This window comes from Saccostrea echinata, unplaced genomic scaffold (assembly GCF_033153115.1).
Source record: "Saccostrea echinata isolate AGI-Se365-2 ecotype Australia unplaced genomic scaffold, CSIRO_AGI_Sech_v1 ptg000002l, whole genome shotgun sequence".
Taxonomy (NCBI): domain Eukaryota; kingdom Metazoa; phylum Mollusca; class Bivalvia; order Ostreida; family Ostreidae; genus Saccostrea; species Saccostrea echinata.
Window position 1 is genome coordinate 4112901 of NW_026889751.1, and position 26263 is coordinate 4139163.

The 26263-nt window shown below is 34.6% G+C and overlaps 2 protein-coding genes and 1 long non-coding RNA gene across 3 annotated transcripts in view; 1 reads left to right on the forward strand and 2 right to left on the reverse strand.

Moving 5' to 3' along the window:
* Positions 1–1139: 1139 nt before the first annotated feature.
* LOC133203733 (ras-related protein Rap-2a-like) lies at positions 1140–1763 on the forward strand. Its single transcript, XM_061339517.1, has one exon. It carries the CDS (start codon positions 1140–1142, stop codon positions 1761–1763), a length of 624 nt encoding a protein of 207 aa, XP_061195501.1.
* Positions 1764–6312: 4549 nt separating this feature from the next.
* LOC133205716 (uncharacterized) overlaps positions 6313–26263 on the reverse strand; it is a 306161-nt gene continuing 286210 nt past the window's right edge. Inside the window, exon 2 of the long non-coding RNA XR_009723645.1 lies at positions 6313–6400. This is a non-coding gene — a long non-coding RNA (uncharacterized LOC133205716). The remainder of the gene's footprint in view (positions 6401–26263) is intronic.
* LOC133202904 (ras-related protein Rap-2a-like) lies at positions 6560–7195 on the reverse strand. Its single transcript, XM_061338770.1, has one exon. It carries the CDS (start codon positions 7193–7195, stop codon positions 6560–6562), a length of 636 nt encoding a protein of 211 aa, XP_061194754.1.

Consider the following 26263-nt stretch of genomic DNA (forward strand, 5'->3'; position numbering starts at 1 on the left):
TGTTTAAACAGCAATTAACGACTCGAAAAGTGAACAATTACCCCCCGGATGTCAATCTGGAGAGCCTTACTTATCTAAGAATCAGCTTAAATAGATAGGTGAACATGATAACATTTCTGAAAATGTTATTTGTATTTTTGAAATTGAATTTTTAGTATATTACATTCAAATTTACACATTTATTAATTTTTTTTCCGACTAACCGATTACAGATTTTCTAACCGATTACCAACGTTTCGACCGAGTAACCGGTTAACCGATTGCAAATTGCCATCCCTAATATATATATATATATATATATATATATATATATATATATATATATATATATATATATATATATATATATATATATATATAAAGTTTTCCAAAATATTGTGCTGATGGGGGCCACGAGTCTTTCAACAGTTCAAAGGCATATGTAGAAAAATATTTTTAGGGTCATACGAAGACAACGTCATTTTAGTGATGTTCAATTTCAAATGATTTCTGCGAAGCAAGAGAAGATTGGGTGGCTCTTGTTTGAGTGAATTTGTGGTCTATAAGCATCACATTATAGAATATAAGAGCTGAAAGAAAACTTGACTAAACAACATATTCACCAGCATGACCAGTGCATGGCATTATATTTGTAAACTTTCAATTCTTAGTCCACCTCATAATTCATATTGTTTCATCTGAAGAGACTAAGAAGTATGTAAATTAATTAGATTAACGATTTAAGATTTTTTTTTTTTAATAAAAAAATTGTTATCAGAGAAATTTATTAGTGAGAGCAGGTCTCAGTATAAAAAAATAAGTGCATTTCAGCTTCAACTATAAAAGGAAAACACACCTTTTGATTGGTTATGGAAAAATGAAGTCAAACGAAATAGATTACCTCCCAAGAAATTCATATTTATTTTTTCCTTGTTTACCTATCAGAAATCTTTAAATGTTACTTCTCTTACTGATACGTTCATAATGCTTGAAAGGTGCTAAACGATGATAATGAGGCCTGAATAATTCAGCCAACAAGAAAGCAGAAGGAGGTAGGTAAGTAATATAAAAGAAAGAGAGCTTTACTTAGAATCTAGTTCCATGCTGAACAGAAGAAAGGAATAGCCTTTTAAAAGACACGGTAGAATATGTCAGCCACAATGGAGAAGTGTTTCCGCATTGCAGTCCTCGGGGCCAAAAAAGTGGGCAAAACATGCTTAATAACTCAAATACTGAAAAGGGGCTTCAGAGAAAAATACGACCCAACCATTGAGACGATGTTCCGGTATGATATTCACACGTCTGAAAATAAATACACCAAACTGGAGATTCTGGACACGGCGGGCGACTTCGAGTACCCTGAGCTGTTGAGAGAAGCAGTTAAATCCAGCCATGCTTTTGCACTGGTCTTTGACCTTAATAACGCCATGCAGACTTTCAGAGAAATTGAAGCATTACGACAACTGATTATTGAAGAGAAGCGAGAACAAGTTCCTATTATCGTTGTTGGTAACAAATTGGACTTGATTCATGAAGAAACTATAGATAACAAAGTTATTGATGCTATTGTTTCCATTGACTGGGGTTGTACCTACCTTACAACATCGGCAAAATGTGATGTAAATGTCTCAGATGTTTATAGAGCTGTGTGTAAAGAACTTAATATAATAATTGAACAAAAATCAGATGTAAACGATGTTTCTAAGGAGAACAAAAGCCAAAACGTGAAACCATGGCGGCGCATATCTTTACGCAAGAGACGTTTTTCAGTTAAATCATTTTGATAATTTATTTTGTGGCAATAAAAATATCTATTACAATTATTATGAGCATTTATTTTATTTCATTACAAGCAAGACTTTTTTACTTGAATTAAACTTCACATTTTAAAAACATTGTACAGTTTCCTAATATTTAGAGTAAAGACATATATTTACAGTTCCATTTACAATGAACAATGCCAAAAAATTGAAATCAAATATTACAGTTCATTAAAGAGTCTCATCCATGATGTACCGGTTGTATGACCATATGTTAGTATCCCAAGTATAATTCCATATTATACATAAGTATGATAAGGGAGTGTAAGAAAAAGCAACTATTTTTACGAATCGAGATCAGAATCTTATATAATGCTTGTATATATAATTACGTGCATTACTGAGGCATATCTACTGTTTGTCATTTTAAACTCGTTAAGATTATTGAAACGAAATGTAATTGATCGGGCTGAAGGTTCACGTATACATACAGGTGTTGTTATAACGCCCCTGCATTAAAAGAAATAATAATAATTATTGTTGATATTATCTTTTTCCCCAAGTTAGAGATATGTTGGATTTGGTATGGTTGTCTGTCTGTCTGTCAGACATTAAGACGTCATCAGACCATTGCTTCCAATTCAATCTTCCATGATTTAAAAGTGTCACGAACTATACTCGGTGTCATATCACAAACGTAAAAATCAGTGGGTTATGCACTTACAGTACCACGACCCTGTAATTCTGATGAAATCTAACCTCAACTAGAAGGATTTTTAAACAAAATACGGCTGTCTTTGCTATTCCCCTATCTTATCTCTGACCATAGGTATATGACTTGACCTTTGAAATTTGACGTTGGGTTAAGGTTATGACTCACGTTCAGGATGTCAGCGACATATTGATAAATTTTGATAAAAAGTCCCTGGGTTACAGCTCAGACACCATTTTAACCGCAGAACTGTAGCGTTATGTTTTTAGGTCACCTGAGTTACTCAGGTGACCTATTGCTATATGTTTTCGTCCGTCGTCGTGTGGGTGTGCGTCGTGCGTAAACTTTTCACATTTTCGACTTCTTCCCAAGAACCACTGGGCCAAAACTTGCCACAAAATATCCTTGGCTGAAGGGGATTCAATTTTGTTCAAAAGAAGGGCTACACCTCTTTCCAAGGGGAGATAATAACAAATTAGTTAAACAATGGCATTTTTTAAAAATCTTCTTCTCCAGAACCACTGGGCCAAGAAAGCTAAAACTTATGTGGAAACATCCTCAGGTAGTGTAGATTCAAATTTGTTCAAATCATGACCTCTGGGGGTGGGGTGAGGCCACAATGGACGATCAAATGTTTACATGGTAATACATTTGAAAAATCTTCTTCTCCAGAACTACTGGGACAGGAAAGGTGAAACTTATATGGACACATCCTCAGGTAATGTTGAGTCAAGTTTTTGCAAATCATGACCCCCGTGGGTAGGGCAGGACCACAATTGACGATCAAAGTTTTACATTTTAATACATTTGAAAAATCTTTTAAAATCTTCTCCAGATTTTAAGATGGAGAGGTCAGAGGTCACCAAGCCGGTAAGTCGATCCAACTTGGGCTCCGGTGAAATTCTTGAAATTATATCAGTTTACTGCACGAGTGTAAATAGAAAATGTACAAGCGCATATATTATTCATTGATTAAGACATTTATAGCACAATTTAGGCGAAATTCAATGTTAAATCGATAGTTTCTTTGTGCTATGTGCAATCAGTGATTTGTGAATTCAACTCACGTAACCTTCTAAGCTGTTGATTTGTGCCTGTGATTTCTATATGATTACGATCCTGTCTCTGTGGACTTACTCATCTTGCTTCAAAATGTGTGATACATCTGAAATTCTAAAGGAAAGTCACTCTGCGATTTATGGCCAGCCAGAGTTCGAAAATGCCAGTACCATTGTCAATGATAAAGAGACAAATCATTTTATCTTCAATTCATTCCTTATTGACAGATGAACTCAAAACTCTCAGACATTCAACTTAGGAGTGATTCACTGGAATCTAGGCTCAGTGCTATTGAAAATAATTCCTTTAATGATTTACAAGAATCTGTGAATTTGTTAAAGTCGAATCTGTCAAAGTTTGATGAAAGCGTAATAAGTATGAAGAAAGATGTCCAAAACTTTGACACAGGCATGGAAGCACTGGGAAATATCTTTGATACGTGAAAGAGACAACAGAAGCAAACAAGAATCTGATTATGAGCAATGTGAAAGCTACAGACCAGTGTATTCAGGCCCAAAAACTTGTAGAAAACGAGTTAAAAGCTGTTAAGGATGCTAATGAGACACTTCAAAATTCAGTGACAGACCTATAGATGCGATCGATGCGAGATAACCTTATTTTTTCTGGAATACCAGAACACATATTCGAGGATACAGAAGCAGTCTTACAAAATTTTGTTCAGAGGAAATGTAGGCTGAATTACGAAATTCCGTTTGAACGTGTACACAGAATGGGAAAATGGGATGAGTACAGTGAACAATCCAGAAATATTGTCGCTAAACTTACGTACTACAAAGACAGAGAGGACATTCGCAGTACATGTAGAACACCACAAAAACTACATGGCAGTAGGGTATGGGCAAATGAGCAACTCCAGCCTGAGATCGAGGAAAAAAGAAGAAAACTCTATCCTGTCTTCCGACAAGCCAAGAAAGATCACAGGCGTGTCAAGCTCGTAAAAGACATTCTGTATCTCGACGGGCAGGAGTATATACCACCAGCTGGATCCGCGCCCAGCGCACCTGTACAATCGTTACCCAACTCGAATTCAAAAGTGTACTCACCCCTAAACCCACTGATAACAGAGCTGACAGAATATATACCAACTTTTACAGCCTCCAGGCCACCAGCACAAGAAAGATCAGCAAACGCCGAGGGCGTTATATGCTTCCATATATATATATGGAAGCATCCTCGGGTAATGTAGATTCAAATTTGTTTAAATCATGACCCCCTGTGGTAGGGAGGGGGCACAGCAGGTGATCAAAGTTTTGGTTAGGAATGTATAGGAAAGATCATTAAAAATCTTCATCTCAAGAAAAAAATGCCATGATTTGTCATTTTAATACAGAAGCATATTCAGGTAGTGTAAATTCAAGATTGTTCAAATCATGACCCCATAGGGTAAGGTGGGGCCATAATAGAAAATGAAACTTATAGGAAACAAATCTAAATGGGGGACAGATTAGGGCTTAATTTATGAGTTGTTACTGAATACTAAACTAATTATTTTATTGATCCTGATCATCGTACTTCTCTTGCTTTTGGGCAACAAAGCTTCTTTTATCAGTGTATTTTATAATCTATGGATCCTCTAAATTGTTGTTTTATACTCAGGTGACCCTTAAGGCCTTTGTGCCTCTTGTTATATTTTAGCCTTTGACCATAACGCTACAGATTCCGTAATGTAAATAAAGTGCATTTTACGGCGCAAGATTTTCTGCGCACGTTTGGGGAGAATATCTCCAATTTTTAGCATTGGTCAATCAACTACCTTTCATTCCTTAATTCTAGACATATTCTTTTACTAACCTGTATATTTTATCCACCTCCTAACCCTTTATAGTTTGATCTACAGACCAATAAATTCACTTGTGATTTTCTGTCTACCAACAGACATGGTGACTTACTGAGATGTCTGTAGATACGACTCCATAAAGGGTTAGGAGGTGGATAATATATACAGGTTGGTAATAGACTTCTGAATTCCGAGAAAAGGTTCCAGTCAGTTAGTGAGTTACAGCTCGGACACCATTTCTTGTCATGTCGCTCACTGTTTAACCTTTGTGATATAACATTGAGCATCGATAGTTTGTTTGTTTTATATCCTTTAGAATTTCTCACTCATATTGAGACACTATCAATTGCTGGTGAAGATTTAGACCTGTACTCGGCACTAACGGCCTTTGAGCAGTGGGGGATTTTTTTGGTGCCAGCACCTACTGCGACACAGGACTTCGGTTTATACGGTCTCATCCAAAGGACCGGTCTCCATGTCCCGCAGTAGGATTCGAACCCGCGGCGTAAGAATCAACTCCTTAAACCGCAAGTCTAGAGCAAACGCTTTAACCACTGCGCCACAAGGGCGACGAGCATCGATCGTGACACATCTTTAAATCACGGGAAACAATTTTCATAAGAAAAAAAGGACAGAAAGGAATGGGACCGTCTGAAGATGTTTGGTGTATGACAGTCAGATACAGAATACAACCATATCAATTCCAACATTTCTCCTAAATATAGGGGGAAAATAATTATTATTTGTTCTAATGCATATGAATTGTAATAACATATATCGGTCCACGTATTCTTAAGCACGATATTTCAACAAGTTTATCTCTGTCGGAAATGCTAGATATGCTTTTATTTAACAAGTTCATGATAGTGAACCAATAGATATTCTTTAGTAATGCTTGTAATTAAAAAGCATTTTATGAAATTATCTTACTCTCCCTCATCACATTTATGTATACGGAATGATACCTTGCATACTTGCATAGAACCGGTAAATCTAATGTAATATTTGATTTCGTTTTTTTTTTTTTTTTTTTTTTTTTTTTTTTTTTTTTTTTTTTTTTTTTTTTTTTTTTTTTTTTTTTTGGCATTGTTCCTTGTAAATGGAACTATAAATTTATGTCTCTACTCTATTAGGAAACAGCATAATGTTTTTAAAGTGTGATTTTTAATTCAAGTAAAAAGTCTTGTAATGAAATAAAATAAATGCTCATAATAATAGTAATATATATTTTTATTGCCACAAAATAAATTATTACAATGATTTAACAGAAAAACGTCTTTTGTGTAAAGATATGCGCCGCCATGGTTTCACGTTTTGGCTTTTGGTCTCCTTACAAACGTCGTTTACATCTGGTTTTTGTTCAATTATTATATTAAGTTCTTTACACACAGCTCTATAAACATCTGAAACATTTACATCACATTGTGCCGATGCTGTAAGGTAGGTACAACCCCAGTCAATTGAAACAATAGCATCGATAACTTTGTTATCAATAGTATCTTCATGAATCAAGTCCGATTTGTTACCAACAACGATAATAGGAACTTGTTCTCGCTTCTCTTCAATAATCAGTTGTCGTAATGCTTCAATTTCTCTGAAAGTCTGCATGGCGTTATTAAGGTCAAAGACCAGTGCAAAAGCATGACTGGTTTTTACGGCTTCTTTCAACAGGTCCAGGTACTCGAAGTCGCCCGCCGTGTCCAGAATCTCCAGTTTGGTGTATTTATTTTCAGACGTGTGAATATCATACCGGAACATCGTCTCAATGGTTGGGGCATCTTTTTCTCTGAAACCTCTTTTTAGTATCTGCTTTATCAGGCACGTTTTGCCGACCATTTTGGCCCCGAGGACTGCAATGCGGAAACACTTTTCCATTTTGGCTGGCATGTTCTCTCGTATCTAGTAGAAGGCGATCCCTTCCTTCAGTTCAGCATGGAACTGGATTCAATGAAAAGCTTTCTCTCTTTTATACTACTTACCTACCTCCTTCTGCTTTCTTATTGACTGAATTATTCAGGCCTCATTATCATCTTTTAGCACGCTTCAAGTATAATTAGCGCATCAATAAAAGAAGAAGCATTTTAAAATGTCATTCGGTAAACAAAGAAATAATGAACTAAAATGCCTGAGTGGTGGTCCAATTGTATAATTTCATTTTTCCAGAACTAATCAAAAAGTGCTCTTTGTGTTTTTTTTATTAAACAGCTGAACCTGAATTTTCCCGGGAACAATTTTTTTTCCAGGAACTTGATTTCAGCCAGTTTTACTAAACCTTATTAATCCAATTTTTAAGATATCTTTTTAGTCCGTGCTGGTGAAACAGTTTGAATAGTGAGTGGACTGAAATTTGGTATAGATGACAGATACATATTATACACCAGATTAATAAGATTTTTTTTAAAAAAAATCATAGCCATGCACTGTGTTTACGCCTTCAGTAAGTTTGTCCCAATTTATTCAATACCCAACTGATTTGCGAAGTACATGCACATACATTTAAAAGATTCGTAAAGCTCTGGCAAAGAATGCTAATATAGTACACGGTTTGTTTTCGTAGAAAAAAAATTATGCACCCACACTGGGGATAAAACTCATGATCCATTTGATGTCAGTTCTGTACGCTACCGATTGTGTAACAACAACCGTCAAATAACAATGAATTTTTAAAGTAAATAATATGTAGTTTCATACATTTTACATAAAATAATAAATAATTTTATAAGAAAAAAAAGGATCTAATGAAATGATTAGAAATTGCATGGGAAACAAGAGGCCCAAGGGCCTTAACGGTCACCTGAGTATAATACAACAATTTAGAGGATCCATAGAGTATAAAATGAACTGAAAGGTGAAGCTTTGTTGCCCAAAAGCAAGAAAAATAGGGTGATCAGGATCAACAAAATAATTAATGTAGTATTTATTGACAGTTTATAAATTAGGTTCTAATCTGTTCCCTATTTATCACTATCACTATACAGTATATTAAAAAAACTATCAGTGCTTCTGTACTATTTTAATTTCTTGTTGAAATCTCTTACATTGGTCTCTCTTGGTCTTTGATGAACATTTAATAAGACAAGTTATTTTTGTTCCATTTTTATTTATCTATTACTTACAAGTCTACCTGATCAGTAAAACTATGAAAATACTTTTTATATTATACAATAAAAATTATTGCATAATTCTTTTATTCTATTAGAGTCTCTCACCCTGGGACCAGAAGTTTGCTCATCATAAGTAATCACTTTGTTAATCTGCTTAACACTAAGGAGCAGACAGAATTATTTAATAGAATTAATGCATTTTCACTATATTATCAAGAGCCCCACCCTTACACCAGCACTTCTGACCCGGGGTCATGCAACTCACTACTCTGGAAGAAGCACTCTTGCTCATCATAACTATATCTTAGCTTCTTTGCTTTTTAACCAGAAGCAGAAAAGAATATTTTCAAAGAAATTTTGCTTTTTCACTATATAATCAATAGACCCCCCCCCCCCCCACCAACCTTTTCACTAGAATCCTTTACCCTGGGGCCATGAAATTCACAGTTTTGGAAGAGGCATCGTTGCTTGTCATAACAATGTACTTAGTTTGTTTCAAAAATACCCAGGAGCAGAGAAGAAGATTTTTAAAGCATTAATGCATTTTCACTATATAATAAATAGAGCCCGGCCCTAAGATCGGAACCCCTGATCCAGGGGTCATGAAATTCACTATTTTGGAAGAGTCACCCTTGCTTATCATAACTTTGTATTTAATTTGTTGAAATAATACCCAGGAGTAGAGAAGAAGATTTTCAAAGAAATAATGCACTTTCACTATATGATTTATATAGCCCCGCCCTAGCACCAGAACCCCTAACCCTGGGGCCATGAATTTCACAATTTTGGTAGAGTCACTCTTGCCAATCATAACTATATATTCAATTTGTTTCAATAATTCCCAGCAGTAGAGAAGAAGATTTTCAAAGAAATAATGCACTTTCACTATATGATTTATATAGCCCCGCCCTAGCACCAGAACCCCTAACCCTGGGGCCATGAATTTCACAATTTTGGTAGAGTCACTCTTGCCAATCATAACTATATATTCAATTTGTTTCAATAATTCCCAGCAGTAGAGAAGAAGATTTTCAAAGAAATAATGCACTTTCACTATATGATCTATATAGCCCCGCCCTAGCACCAGAACCCCTAACCCTGGGGCCATGAATTTCACAATTTTGGTAGAGTCACTCGTGCTTATCAAAACTATGTATTCAATTTGTTTCAATAACACCCAGGAGTAGAGAAGAAGATTTTCAAAGAAATAATGGACTTTCACTATATGATCTATATAGTCCCCCCAAGCACCAGAACCCCTGACCCTGGGGCTATGAATTTCACAATTTGGTAGAGTCACTCTTGCTTATCATAATTATGTATTTAATTTGTTTCAATAACACCCAGGAGTAGAGAAGAAGATTTTCAAAGAAATAATGCACTTTCACTATATGATCTATATAGCCACCCCCTCCCCAAGCACCAGAACCCCTGACCCTGGGGCTATGAATTTCACAATTTTGGAAGAGGCATCATTGCTTATCATAACAATGTACTTAGTTTGTTTCAAAAATACCCAGGAGCAGAGAAGAAGATTTTTAAAGCATTAATGCATTTTCACTATATAATAAATAGAGCCCGACCCTAAGATCCAGGGGTCATGAAATTCACTATTTTGGAAGAGTCACCCTTGCTTATCATAACTTTGTATTTAATTTGTTTAAATAATACCCAGGAGTAGAGAAGAAGATTTTCAAAGAAATAATGCACTTTCACTATATGATCTATATAGCCCCCCCCCCCCTCTCTTCCCCAAGCACCAGAACCCCTAACCCTGGGGCCATGAATTTCAATTTCACAATTTTGGTAGAGTCACCCTTGCTTATCAAAACTATATATTCAATTTGTTTCAATAACACCCAGGAGTAGAGAAGAAGATTTTCAAAGAAATAATGCACTTTCACTATATGATCTATATAGCCTCCCCCCCCCCCCTCAAGCGCCAGAACCCCTGACCCTGGGGCTATTTTTGGAAGAGGCATCATTGCTTATCATAACAATGTACTTAGTTTGTTTCAAAAATACCCAGGAGCAGAGAAGAAGATTTTTAAAGCATTAATGCATTTTCACTATATAATAAATAGAGCCCGACCCTAAGATCCAGGGGTCATGAAATTCACTATTTTGGAAGAGTCACCCTTGCTTATCATAACTTTGTATTTAATTTGTTTAAATAATACCCAGGAGTAGAGAAGAAGATTTTCAAAGAAATAATGCACTTTCACTATATGATCTATATAGCCCCCCCCCTCTCTTCCCCAAGCACCAGAACCCCTAACCCTGGGGCCATGAATTTCAATTTCACAATTTTGGTAGAGTCACCCTTGCTTATCAAAACTATATATTCAATTTGTTTCAATAACACCCAGGAGTAGAGAAGAAGATTTTCAAAGAAATAATGCACTTTCACTATATGATCTATATAGCCTCCCCCCCCCCCCCCCCTCAAGCGCCAGAACCCCTGACCCTGGGGCTATGAATTTCACAATTTTGGTAGAGTCACTCGTGCTTATCATAACTATGTATTCAATTTGTTTCAATAATAACCAAGATTAGAGAAGAAGATTTTCAAAGAAATAATGCACTTTCACTATATGATCTATATACCCCCCCCCCCCCCCACGCACCAGAACCCCTGACCCTGGGGCTATGAATTTCACAATTTTGATAGAGTCACTCGTGCTTATCATAACTATGTATTTAATTTGTTTAAATGATACACAGGAGTAGAGAAGAAGATTTTCAAAGAAATAATGCACTTTCACTATATGATCTATATAGCTCCACCCTAGCACCAGAACCCCTGAATCTGGGGCCATGAATTTCTCAATTTTGGTAGAGGGCTCAATGCTTATTACAATCATGCCAACAGTTTGACTGCTTGATGTCCAGGAGTAAAGAAGAAGATTTTTAAAGATTGCATTAATTTTGGTGGTTTTAGTCCCACCCCTCAGGCCCCAGGGGGCAGGGACCATGATATTCACAAATTTTGTTCCCCTTCACACATAGATGCCATATGCTAAAATTGGCTGAAATTGGTTCAGCGGTTTCAGAGAAGAAGCTGAAAATGTTCAAATGTTAACACACGACGGACGACGCACGATCGACGACGGACGAAAACAGATAGCAATAGGTCACCTGAGTGACTCAGGTGACCTAAAAATGTATCATCCAAGTAAGAGTCCCACTTTAACTACTCCATTCCGTAGAGAACGAGAAGAATGGTGGATTAGAAAACTAGGCACTGCATTTCCGCATGGCTGCAACAACCACATCATTAATGGACCGATCAGTAGCTCAGTCGGTAGAGCGCTCCCTCCGTGATCGGGAAGTCGTGAGTTCAAATCTCGGCCGCTACTGACCTAAGTCGATATAAAATGGGTAGCAACTGTTCCTTCGCCATGCACTTTGAAGGAAAGTTGCGGGTCCTTCGGATGAGACCTTAAAACCCAGGTCCCGTGTCACGGCAGGCGTTGGCACGATAAAGATCCCTCACTGCTCAATGGCCCTGAGTGCCGAGTAAAGGTCAAAATTTGAAACCTTTCACCAGTATAATTATGGTGACGTCTCTATGTGAGTGGAAAATTCTCGAATGGGACGTAAAACAACATACAGTCATTCAGATCATTAATGTAGGGAATATTCAAGCCCACAATTTGCCAGTGTTTTGACAATATACCTAGGCGTAGGCGTATATAAGGACATCGATCATAAAATAAAGCAAATATACAAGAAGTCTCTTCTGATTCACTTTTACCTTACGCCAATAAATAACAAGGTCTTCATCGCATTTGCAATAAACTTTACTCGGTTCCCTTGAAAGTTTTGCTTGGATTATTTGAAGAAGCTAAAGCAAGTGTGAATGTTTGTTTTGTATGAAAAACGAATGACAATCAAGAAGTATTTGAAAAGTGAGAATGTCATAAAAATTAGCACCTCACACTCTGGCCGAAGAAAGTATCACGCTAGAATCACCCTTTTTAAGAATGAAAGATTACAATGATTACAATGACGATTTGAAAAGTCGCTACATAGCCTGAAATTAGCCTAGGTAGTAAATATCTATCAATAAATACAGGATAAAACTGGCAAGGGAATATCACTCAAATAGAATTATAAAAATGTGACCATTTTTTAAAATTCATAATTTTAATGCAACATTTTAAACTGATATTTTTAAAAATAAAATCATAAACTATGCATAAAAATAGTGAGTTTACTAGATGATGAAAATTTGGGCGTGATGAATCATTTGGCGTGCTCACTTCAAGGGGGTGCTTTCAAGAAAAAGCTTTGAATTTTGACCCGGGTTGAAAACTGATCCGGGCGGTCATTTTTCAACTTTGAATATTGAGACCTTCAGCGTTGAATTCAGACTCTAGCCTGTTGAAAATTGAGGCGAATCGTTGAATTTTGATCATAAACTGGGTCAAAATTCAACAGCATAAAAACACATAAAATAAATTGACCTTTACAATTATGATTTATTGATTAAAAAATTACACATGTATATAACACATGTATATAAATATTTCTATTTTACCATGTCCGTAAGAACCAGGTGGGGGTAGGGGGGGGGGCACGGGGTGACTGTTTCCCTTAATGCGTGCGATCATATGCTATACAATACAATAGGGAACAAAGCGAAAGAACGTCACTTGTTGGCATTTTGGTGTTTTTGCTTGTCATTGAGCTTTTGCTTTGTTCACCCCCCCCCCCAAAAAAAAAACAAACAAACAAACAAAAACAAAGAAATTGCCCCCACCCCCTCAAAAAAAAAAAAAACAAACAAACAAACAAACAAATATTAAAATCATTTTTCTTTCTACTGAGCTGTTCAATGAATATCTTTTTATTCTTTATATTAACATGAATACTAGTACTGATACATGGTCAATTTATACTAAACATGTAGCACTGAAGAAAGGAAGGTCTCCAATTTTCTAAAGATCTATCGCAAAAATCACAATATTTTATTTCATTTCTAAACTGTACCCCAAAAAAAATTTAAAATGCAATAAATATTGTACTTCTTTTTTTACTTATATATAGTGAACGTTTCGCATATTATCGCCCGCGTGGCGCAGTGGTTAGAGCGTCTGCTTTAGAGTCGCGAAGTAAGGAGTTGATACTTACCTCGCGGGTTCGAATCCCACTGTGGGACGTGGAGACCGCTCCTTCGGATGAGACCGTATAAACCGAGTTCCCGTGTCGCAGTAGTCATTGACACAAAAAAGATCCCTCACTGCTCAATGGCCCTAAGTGCCGCGTGTAGGTATAAATTTGCAGCCCTCCACCGACAAGTGGTGGCGACTCCATAAGCGTGAAATATTCTCGAGAGGAACGTTAAACAACAAACAAAAAACAAAACAATATACCTAATTCATCCCACAGTTAAAAAACATGACACCTAATTTTTCCAATATCGTTATTCAATAATTTCAACCCTTTGTCTTTTCTTGTTCATTAATTTTCTGAATTTTTTTATGTCCTGCGACTGCCAAAACATATGAAATGAAATCGGAAATGACAATGGTATATGGCCTAATTAAAATACTTTAGATCTGAAATCTTTCTCTATGAAATGAAATAAATGAGAAGGAAGAAGTAGCCCTTTCCAGTTTTAATTTATACTTAGTTGAAGTAGGGTTCGAACATCCGACTGAATTTTCTTCAACTTTTAAAAATGAGCCAGAAAAGTTTTGATGAAGTAAGTTTTCTTATATTAAAAAATACTATATTTTTAAGTGGTCATATTTTACTCTATTTAGTTGCACTCCCACGGAAGCCCGTTGAGGTCAGTTTAGAGAAAGAAATATTTTTTATTGTGTTTAAACGCAATGATTATTGCGTTTAATCGCAAAAATCATTGCGTTTAAACGCTTCCGTACACTCCTATCTATCTATCTATCTATATGTGGGTGGGTGTGGGTGTGTGAGTGTGGTGATGAAAGTTATTCTGTGCACGTGAAGCGATCGACTACAAACCAAATATGTCTGTGATTTATTGAAATACCTAATAATTTTAACTTCAAATTAAGTAGACTTAAATATGACTTTATTGTGTTCGTCAGCAAGAGAATAAGAGTATATTCATTAATAAATACAAGTATACATACTTCCGCTAGAGAGCTTCGAAAGGGACAGCAAAATATCGGATTTGTTTGTACAGAGTAGGATTTTAAAATTTGAATAGTTGCATTTCAATTCCTGGAAAGAAACTTATAACTGTGACATAAATACATATCTAAAATAACCAATTTATGTTTTGGTTGACAGTTTAGGCCTCAAGAAAGTGTTTATTTGCATATTCATTTTTCTCACAAACGATGTTATAAGAAATCAGATTTTGAAGAATCCTATACGATGCATATAGCGAATTGAGTGGAAATTTCTTCTAATTATTTGCCTGTAATTAAGGAATAACTGTCTGGTTGTTTGGTTTTATGATGTGATCAATCAATTTGCTCGCGTGATAATTTGCATAAACGCCCCGCGTGATAATTTGCATAAACGCCGAAGGCGTTTATGCGTAAAATTATCATGCGAGCATCATATGGAGAAATGGTGTGCAATTTATTCATGACATTGCTTTCACGTAATTTATTTCTCCTTAATATTCATAAGATACTGCATATATACTCCAAATTCCATTTCTTTAAATTATTATGTTAAAACCTGCAAGACTGTTTCGTTTTGTTTTTTTCTTCTAGCCTCCGTCATAGTTATATGGGTAGAATTTTGTGTGATTAACAGCTGACCACTCAGGATACCGTTTTTTCTGTTATTAAGTAGGTCACACTGATGCAAGAAATTGCCGTTTTCAAATTAAAAATGCGGTCGTAACTCCTTATGAAATGGTAAAACACATGTAATTTATAAAAATAGGCTCTCTCCTGTACTTCTTAATCGGCGGAAGAACTCTGTCTACTTGCAATAAACACTTACATTTCGTCATCAAAAATGATAAAAACACCAATTCCGCACTCTTTCCTTCATTAAAACAATATACTCTCGCTTCGACTTTCAAATCAAAAAGGCGGTGCCAACTTTCATTTCAGTATCAACAATCTTGCCATTTCCGATAGAAGATATTGAGAAGAATCAAACCATCGGCGGAAGAACTTTATCCGAAATAGTTAGGATATAAAAATTTGCGATATTTTGTACTTTCTTTATATAAACCTTTATGAAATAGGCCGCCATTATAGTTCCAATATGGACGATATGCAAATGGGCAGAATGAACACCATTTCTCCATATGTATTGATTGATCATCATCATAAAAATTACTCAAATCTGGATACTATATGGGCAAATGCTTCAAATGTGATTATGACAAAACTGATTTTGACTAAACCAACTAACAGTGCTAATGAAAATGAATTACAAATATTGTTATATTTTTTCCGTATTTCTGTTTTGTTTTTGTCATTTCTCCCATGATATTGATTGCTTGAAAAGGAGATCCACGTAATGCTGCTTGTGCAAGGGTGCCAAATATTGTGTTTTACAACTTTATCTATTTCAATTTTCAATGCATTTTAATATGCTCAGTTTAATATCATGATAGTCTTCCCTTTATACATGTATGTATACACGTGTAACCTAACTTTTGGAAATTTTAGGGGGGTCCCCCCCACACCCCCTCTAAATCCGCCAGTGCTGTCATATCACAACAAAATACATAATAAATGTGACCAAAATGTTCTTTTCTGTTTCGTAACAAGAACTATAAATAGTACAGAACTGATTCTTGCTTATGAAGAGATCATGAATTCACGTCCTGCGAAATTTCAAACTACATCATCATGTGTTTTCTTCAATTCCCCATGAACCCACAGAAAGAAAAGTGTTATACAATAATGAATCGGATTGGCCGTCTACAGAACAAACATGCGGTAAACTCGTGTTCGATTAAGACACCTGTTGCGTCAATAAATGTATAATGCCTTTTATGGTATTCCATTTTTAAACTTGTTAAACAATTATCAGAATCTCAGTAGTAGCAATTATGGTGTTAATACGGTACATAATTGAGTGATTTGATTGAGGATGTGATTTATATAATCATTTAATGTTTTAACACTAATCACCTGGTAAAGTTTGTGAAATGATGTAATTTTATCCGGGTCATACAAGTCTTAAGTCTGTTAATTTAACGCGAGTAAGTGCTCATGTCATACATATTCAACATATCACAGTACAAATGATTATGTTGAAAAACAATACAAGACTTTAGGTTGTAAAGTAAAAGCAAGAGCAGCTTGCATAGGATATGAAGTTAGATTTAATGATATGTGTTTAGAAAACATGCCAAGTATACAATGTACTGTTTTATCCCAATTAATTTTGAGTATAAAAAGGTGACCATCAGGATTTGGTTTGCGATATAGTACTTATCTACGAATATCTTTCTATACATCTACCTATCTAGCAATAATCTGGGATTATTATAATGTCTTTATACATGTATGTTTACCAACTAACAGTGTTAAAAGCTCCTGAGAAAAGACTTACAAATAATGTTATATGTTCCCCAATTTTCTGTCTTTTTTGTTTATTAATAGGATTGTTAAAAGACGTCATCTTTAAGAATAGCGAGAGGGAGTTCTAGCTAAGAGCCAAGAAGGAAAGAACCTTTCTTTACTTTCTGAGTGATCTTAGTATATGAAAGAAGAAAGTGGTTTATTTACTTAATGAATTCTAAGTGATGCTGAGAAATATGGCTGGATTATAATAGAGTGATGTATGTTGATATTTAAGTCATGATTTCGTTATAAAATAGCATACAAATTTCATCACTGGTTAGATATACATAAAATTGTCATATTAAGTACAACATTTGTCATGTTAATTTGGGCTTCTAAGGTACACGTATATTAAACAAGTGAAAAATTTGCAATACGCAATAACCTTTAAAGACTATATTCTCTCTTCAAAGTTTAGGAGAGAGAGAGAGTCAGAGAGAGTATAAAACATTGAAAAAACGTAGCAACTCATGTTTCTATGACTCCCTAATGCTGAAAAAGATGTATTGGATAACAAATAGACTCTGGCTTTAGCAAGGTACCTAAATCCTAAAGAAAACTGTAGAACGTGATCGCTGATATTAATACATATAACATAATGGTAAACTATTGAATTGGTAAGCAGTCTGAATTGGTATGCAAATAAAAAAAGGTTATCTTTTTATTCAGTAGCGTTTTGAAAGAGGAATACCACAAACGTTCTCTTCAATATTAGGAATTAAACATAGTGGACGTTTTTTCATGGTCATTGGCACAACTTAAGTGAACTTGGGCGAGTATGTGGTTTTTTAGGTATTAGTTTGTCATTGACAATAAAGGAAATAATCCTAAAATAATCCTCATAACAACCAAATTTCAAAGAAGTCTTAAAGATAAACACTATTTTTTACATAATTAATTGTGATATTCTCATACATTTTTTTTATTTTCACAAGGGCATAGGACGATAATTACTACTTATGAAGAATTTTAACCTTATAGTCTAAGAAAAGATGGAGAAAATTAAATTAATAAATTCCTCGTCTTTAGCCGAAATTGCCCTATCAAGAAAAAAGCTAAAACTATACCTTATTGAGTATTTATAAGACCTACTCATGACTATATTGACGTGGACAGGTATTTCTTGACTAAGGTCAAAGACACTTCGACCTGACCAGTTCCCAGTCAAGAGTAGACTGAAATGATTGCTTTGAGTTTTATGTGTTGGTGAGACACAACAACATGTATTGTTTCCTTGTGGCGATTCCCATACTTATTTGTCCGACCACATTGAGATCTGTCCCAGTCATGGCAGAATGTCCCCACGGTTTATGATGAGTATAGAGAATGATCTTGACATCAGCATTCTGATTGGTCCAGCTGATAATCTGACTCTTGTGAAGCTGATTGGTAAAGGAGCTTTTGGAGAAATGGTTCAAGGAAAATTAAGAAGGTTATGTTCACAAATTAAGATAATTATCCAACCACGAATAGAGGCAAATGTAGTCATGCAATAATATTAATATTATATTAATAACCCTTAGAGAAAATATGTTTCGAATAAATGTCATCTTTTTTCGTGATGAAAATTAATTTATTTTATTTAATATTTTTTCTTCAACTCGACGAATCTTTGGCAGATGTAGCAGTTAAAATGCTTCAAGGTCCTTTCAACGATATTGCACTTCAACCTAAGGTGAAACTAAAAGAAAAATCAGTTCACTGCATTTAAAGAACATCCTTATTAAATATTTATAATTGTTGTTGACTAGACAAGTATGAAAGTATAAAACATTAAATTAAAATTTTTTCTTGCCATAACATTAATCTACATGAAGAATAAAAAAAGGGGGGGGGGCTGACACGCATTAAGCTTGTCATGTATGTGCTACAGATTTCTTAACTCTTTATGATCTTAAATAATCATACTCAGATACATGCATTATATTATCACTCAGAATATGTAATATGAGGTTATTCTTTTGACCAATTGACCAAGACATATTCATACTTGTCAACATTCAGGCGCAGATCCAGGATTTTTTTTTCAGTGGGGAGACATGTTCATACTTGTCAACATGCAGGCGCGGATCCAGGAATTTTTTCCATGCTGAAGAAATGATACCAACCATCTAACCAAGATATTTGCTGGGTAGGTTCAATGTACTTGTCAGGTCTGTCTGTATATGTATATAGATTCAAGATTAACTTTTGGACTTTCTGGCATTGAGACTATTATTTGGTCACGATAAGTTGAAAGGCATTTTATAAATATCAATGAATAGCCATTCCTGCACAAAAGCAACAAACAAGTTACTTCCATAGGAATTTGCCTAACGTGGGGTAATGTGCCCTTGAGATCCTCCGGTTTTCTGGAAAAGCTCAGTATACAGAGATGAGCTAGCAGTTTATTTTTTTTCTTTATAAGTTTTAAACTTCTAAAGAAATTATGAAATGGTTACAGTTTTCTACTTTTCTTTAGGTTATACAGGTTGTATTCGTTTAATCCTGATAAATTATGTATTCAATTTCTAGGTTATTTTATAGACTTAATCTTGATTGCCATAAGTATAATTGCTATTATACGGAAATATTAGGATATTCTCTAATTTAATACTTTTTTCAGTGTGATACTTGGATTTGTCGGAAGAATGACATACATATGCTTATTTTAATGACGTAATTGTTACTTTTCTCATTATTTCTTGATTGTCATTGGTTTCTCATACTAAACAATTAGTTTATACAAAGCTGAGTGGGAGGTGTGTAAATGAAGAAAAACTATGTGATAACAAAGAAAGTATTGGTCTTAAACATGTTGCAGGTTAATATAGAAAGTAGATTAATAAACACTAAATGTGTTATAGTTTCCCAGATGATAAAATTGGTGTTAGGGTCACCTGATGACTTTGTATGTTAACTGACTTAACATCTTAGTTCAATGTCACTTGTCACTTATTGCATGTCTTCTGTTAAGAATTTCATTTTCTTCTGAATCTGGAGTAGCCCTCTGTGCAGGTAAACTGCTACAGATTCACATGCCCCAGCCACAGTTTTACTTGCCCTACCTCAGTGTCATAATCAAAATAAACCTGAATAAATGCTATAATAATGCTGCGAAATCCCAGTCGATTCACAGCTGTGCTTTAAAAAAACACAGACTTATTTTTCACACGAAAATTGTACATACATGTATATGTAAACTCTCGGGTTTCTCAAATTGTACATGTTTATCTGCATTCAAATTGGGTCATACTAATTACAATCGAGCCTCATTATCTATATTAATGAAAAATATCTTTTATAATTTGCAAATATAAATGTCAAATCTGTTCCCCATATATATTTTGTCCAGAAAGTCTATTTTTTCCACACAGATCAATAATTCACCAACTCTTATTCACTTGTTCACACTTTTTGTGTGTTTTAGAGCAGATTAAATGTGTTTAAAGTAATTTATAGTTTTTCGAGCAAGCCTCACTCTATAGTAAATAAAAGCCCTTTGATGACCAAACTTCCGTGAATGATGCATCTGTGGATGTATACCACCAGACTTGCTTGGGATACTGGATCTGACCTACATTTTCCAGATTAGTGACCAGGCGAAAATTTTCAGAGCAAGTTCATTCCAAAGTAACAAAAAGCCATATAATGGTATAATTGATGATGCATCTAAGGATGCACACTACCAGACTTAATTCAGATGCTAACCTACAACATAGTGACAAGGCAAGGTTCCTGTTAAAAACATACAGGTAATTCATCTCAAAGGAAAGATTTGCATGATATTAGTCATAGCTTAATAAAACTCCTTATTTTCTATTATAAAGTCTGTTGTACCTGAAAGGAAAATTATGCAAGTGATACTGGAATCTGTTGGTTGTGTAACAGCTTACATTTCAATTCAGGTGTACAAAAACAAAATTGTACTTTGAAATACTGTGAAATCACAAATTGTCGTGGGGGTTTAATTTTCGTTGTTTTCGAGGTATTGAGAGACCCACGAATTCATGACCACCACGAAATGTAAACTTTAATATGCAATACTACTAACACATCTCCAACCACGAAATCAAATCCCCATAAATCAATTATTTCTCCTCAAACCTCGAAAACTTGTTCCCACGAAAATGTGTGATTTTACAGTAGATTGTTAAACTAGGTAGTTCTTATTCTAAAAAAAAAATGATTATATTTGTGCATCTTGTACCTCTAACTCTCACAAAATGCCTAAGAATAATAAAACTACATAGAATGATAAACATATCAATATATGATTTATCAATCATAGGTTCACCTGGTAATGCTTTAGCAACTACAGTACAACTGTTTTTTTTCTTCTTAGGGTGTCATTTTGGCGAAATTCTGTGGTAAACTCTCAATTGCAATAAATACATTAAATATTGCATTTTTTTTCATGTGATGCCCCTCCATAAAAGAAGAACCCAATTCTATCACTTCGTTTAACACAGGTACCTTGCTATCATCTGTGTCACAGTGCTATGACCTTCTACATGCAATACTTGAAGCCACTTAGTAAGCTACCTAACCAATAAGCAAATTAATGTCGCCAAAAAAAAAAAAAAAAGAAACTGATGCTCTTGAAAACAGTAGGATAAAAAAACTTTCGGGAACAATGTACAAATTTTCACCATCTGCAATATCACGCTATAAACGCAGGGTACGCAGTTTTTCACACCAAAGTAGAAACCCTAATTACTGATTGTGTACACAATGTAGCTTGATTATCTCGTGTCACAGACAAAAGACTAACGATAGGATTAGCTGAGCTCCAATGCACACGAAACGTGTAGAATGCAGGACTATATAAGCTGTTAAATTTATATTTGTTTTATAAACTTAATTTTTTTTCTTCTAGTTACACAACTATTGTCAACTTAATTTGGGATATAAAAATTTGGACATCACAATTAGTAAAAATTAATCAGATCATTTGTGACAAAAACATTTTTCTTTTTAGTATTATTTTTACCGACTTACCGATCCTAAAGAGGGAGGGGGTTATCATTGTTAACATTTCTGAAAATTTAACAAAATTACTTTTGTCTTACTTTTTCCTTAAACAGCTGAAAGAAGCTTGAAAATAAAGTCAATTCATATTCATAGAGTGTGACTTCGCAAAAATTAATATAAAAAATACCATTACCTATATTTAGGAGACCAACCGCAAAAAATTGCACCAGCATAAAAATACAGTTATACGGTAATCGTTAGCAAACTATACAAAAGATTGCATAAAATTTTATCAGCAGACAATCCAGTCTTCACTTATTAGATGTGAGTCTAGACCATGTAACCTCATGATCTGTAAAAAGAAACCAATAATAGCCAAGTTTTTCAAAGTTACAGCCAAAACAGGATAATGATATATTCCCAAATGACCTTATCTTGAGAAAGACCTTGAGTCAAGAACATGACACTGCTGGGAAAACCATACTAAAGTTATTTTTGTTTAATTTGAATTTCCCAGCTATTTTACAGGTTTGGTTTGTGTCAGACAAACATGAGTGTCAATAACAATATGTCAAAACTTTTTTTGTGAAGGGATGACTGTACTTAAGGGCATGCGAAATTTGCAAAAAAATAAGCTTTCAAAAATGCATTTTTCTTTTAATTGCAAGGAATGTTCAAGATCCAATGTACAACTTTATGTAATTACATTAAATAAAAGTGTGTATTTACGAAGTTCGAAGCTGTTTTCAAAGGCGGGGGTCATCACAATTTCTAGAATCTCTACGATACTGAGGACGCCCATTTTTTCACTGACTTTTTATATTTTCAGCTCACCGTTCAAGGTAGCTCAGTCGGTAGAGCGCTCGCTCCGTGATCGGGAGGTCGTGAGTTCGAATCCCGGCCGCGACTAATCTAAGGCGATAAAAAATGGGTAGCAACTGTTCCTTCGCCATGCGCTCGGCACTTTGAAGTGAAAGTTGCGGGTCCTTCGGATGAGACCTTAAAAACCGAGGCTCCGTGTCGCGGTAGACGTTGGTACGATAAAGATCTCTCACTGCTCAATGGCCCAGAGTGCCGAGTAAAGGTCAAAATTTGAAACCCTTCACCGGTATACGGTGACGTCTCTATATGAGTGAAAAATTCTCGAATGGGATGTAAAACAACATTCAATCAATCAATCAATATATTGTCAGCTCACATTTGTCTATTGTTCTTAGTTTCACAGTAGTTGTATATTTGCATTAATAACAGATTGATAGACAAACATACGCGTATGGTTAAAAACAGAAAAAACCAACTGTTTCTTCTTACATTCGCTCTCTCTATTGTAAGCAAGGGTTGTTATAATTCATTTATTTAAAATCTTCGTAAATTATATAGACGTACTCGTATTGTTAATTTCGTTTTGAAACCTTTGTCAGTAATTTACTTGTGCCATAGAGAATCGAGAGGGAGATAGGAAAGTGTGATCACGTCATACATATCATTTTTATTTAAATAATCTAGTTATAGACCCATTCTTATATATATATATATATATATATATATATATATATATATATATATATATATATATATATATATATATATATATATATATATATATATATATATATAATGTCAGCTCCACATCTCTTTAATCAAGGGCAGGTAAGTGTAAATTCTCTATATTTGGCAAACAGTAAGGACATGAAACATAGAATCATTTTATTGTATCACAGTCTAAAATCATTTTAACATTGAAATTTGGTTCCTAATTTGACAGGATTCTTTCATAAATATACAAAAGTGAAATAAGGTTAAGATATAAAAGCAACAGAAGCGACTGAAAAAGACCCAAAACAAGCGTTAAGTGCAGTCATCTTTACACATAAAAATGAAAGGCTAAATTAACAGCTTCCATGAAAGTTGCAATATAATAGTAAACAATTTTAATATTGATATCCAACATTTGCTTCATTTTGCTTACATAATACAATGGTTTTGGTAAACAGATGATTTTCTTACAAATGTTAATAGCTTTGAACATGTTTGTTTCTGAGTATTACAATGTATTTACAAAACAATTAGTACATATAAAATAATCATATCAAGTGACAAAAAAAAATATCACATTGTGACATCGGATACCACATACTCTCAAAAAAAAAAAAAGAGCCACGTCCTGTTGAGAAGGAGATAGTCAAGAAAAGGCATAAAGTGGGTGCCTTAAAAAATGTGTGGAAACATTTTTTTAAAATTTGTTAAATTCGAACAGTGATTCTTATGACCTTTTAACTTAATATTGCCTGATTTTATAATACATTTGATGCATGTCCTAAGCAGGGTATTCTTTGATGGTTGAATATATACTGTAGATGTACTTTTTCCGCTTCCTTATTTTAAAAGGGCCAAAATTTAGGGAGCCCCGTTATTTCAACTGGCGTCATAATTTTATAAATATATTGAATTCTGTGGAATATTACGCCAGGCGATGGGCCAAACACGAAAAAGACCTTGAGTGTTTGTCAGAATAGATGAAGAGCATCAGATGGATGTTGAAATCTCGCATTAAGCGATTGAGGGGCTGTATGAAAACTATTTATCCTTCTGTCTTTAATAATTCAGAAGTGAAACATGAATTAGATAGATTACACGATCAGTATATACTGGTCGTAGCTGACAAACCTGGTAACAACATAGTCTTTGTTTGTAAGGCTCATTATTTGAATTGTATTTTAGAGGAACTAGGATTTAATTCTGAAAGTGGAAATCCAACTTACACCCATAGCTCCCTTTCGAAAGGGAAAATTCTTCAGAATCATATGTCCGTTTTATATATTTTTAATAATCCCAACAACCAAAATGAATTTAAATTACCCTACCTTTACTGGATTCCTAAACTTCATAAAAATCCTTAAAAACAAAGATACATACATGTAGCGAGTTCCAGTAAATGTTCTACCATGCCTCTTTCTTTATTCCTCACTAAAATATTTATTGTAATGAAGGAGAAATTTCAGTACTGTACAACAGTATATTTGAGAAGTGGTGTAAATCAGATGTGGATACTTAAAAACTTCAAGGAACTTTAGAAAATTTGAAATCACAAAATTTTACTAAAATCAATAACATCAAAACGTACGACTTTTCAACACTTTATACAACCATTCCTCACGATAGGTTGAAGTCCAGGCTTTTTGACATTATAGAGAGCTGCTTTTTCAATTAAAATGGAGCTTGTAAAAATACTTACCTTGTCATTTGCAAAATTATTTAATTAAAAATCATTCTGATTGTACACACAAGTACTCTGAAGTTGATATTAAAAAGATGCTTGATTTTCTGATTGACAATATCAATGTACTTTTTGGACTTCTCTTACTTATGTAGCAATATACTCGTAAAAATACTTACCTTGTCATTGATCATTTGCAAAATTATTTTATTAAAAAGCATTCTGTTTGTTCACACAAGTATTCTGAAGTTGATATTGAAAAGATGCTTGAATTTCTGATTGACAATATCAATGTAGCTTGTGGACTACTCTTACTTATGTAGCAATATACCCTTATCACCTGCATATGGGGTTTATGCCTCTCAGTTGATTCGATACGCAAGAGCATGCTTTACGTATGAACAATTTCTAAAACGAGGTTAGCTATTGACAAACAAGTTGATGGAAAAAGAATATCAGCAGTCTCGTTTGAAGTCATCATTTTGCAAGTTTTATGGTCAATACAATGACCTTGTCAGCACATACAACCTATCACTGAGTCAAATGCTGACTGACTTTTTTCATACTTATTGTTAGGCCATTATTTATACACTAAATTGTCTACGGATTTTTCCGGGTTTTTTTTCGATCATGACAAGGAGCACACGGCGAGTGTGACGGGTGTGAGGGGATGCTCACTCCTCCATGGCACCTGATCCCATCTCTAAATTTTGAGGTATGTATTTGCTCTGCTCCAAAGTTTTGTCGTTTCATTTAACTTTTGAGATTGAATATTGTTCGTTATTTTCATATTTCATTTCATTAATGCAATTTTTTAAGGAGTTAAATTATCCATCACTTTTCCTGCATTTGATGTCTGTTTCCCAGTCACATGATCCAACCGAAAGACTATCTGCAGACCAAATCAAACAGATTTTGCAGTGTCCACAGATTTGTCACCTAGCAGATGCTATCTCCATGGATACCAGTGTCAACATCCTGTCAGCATGTTGTGTAACAGTTGAAAGAGAAGTGGGGAATGATGACGATAAAGCTTTTGATAAATTGCCATAGAGCGGGGGATCATTTTGTGAGCTCAGTGCTCAAAGTACTTTTTAATGTGAAATACTATATAACTTTGCGTCAAACCTTTAAGGATTTAATAGGATAC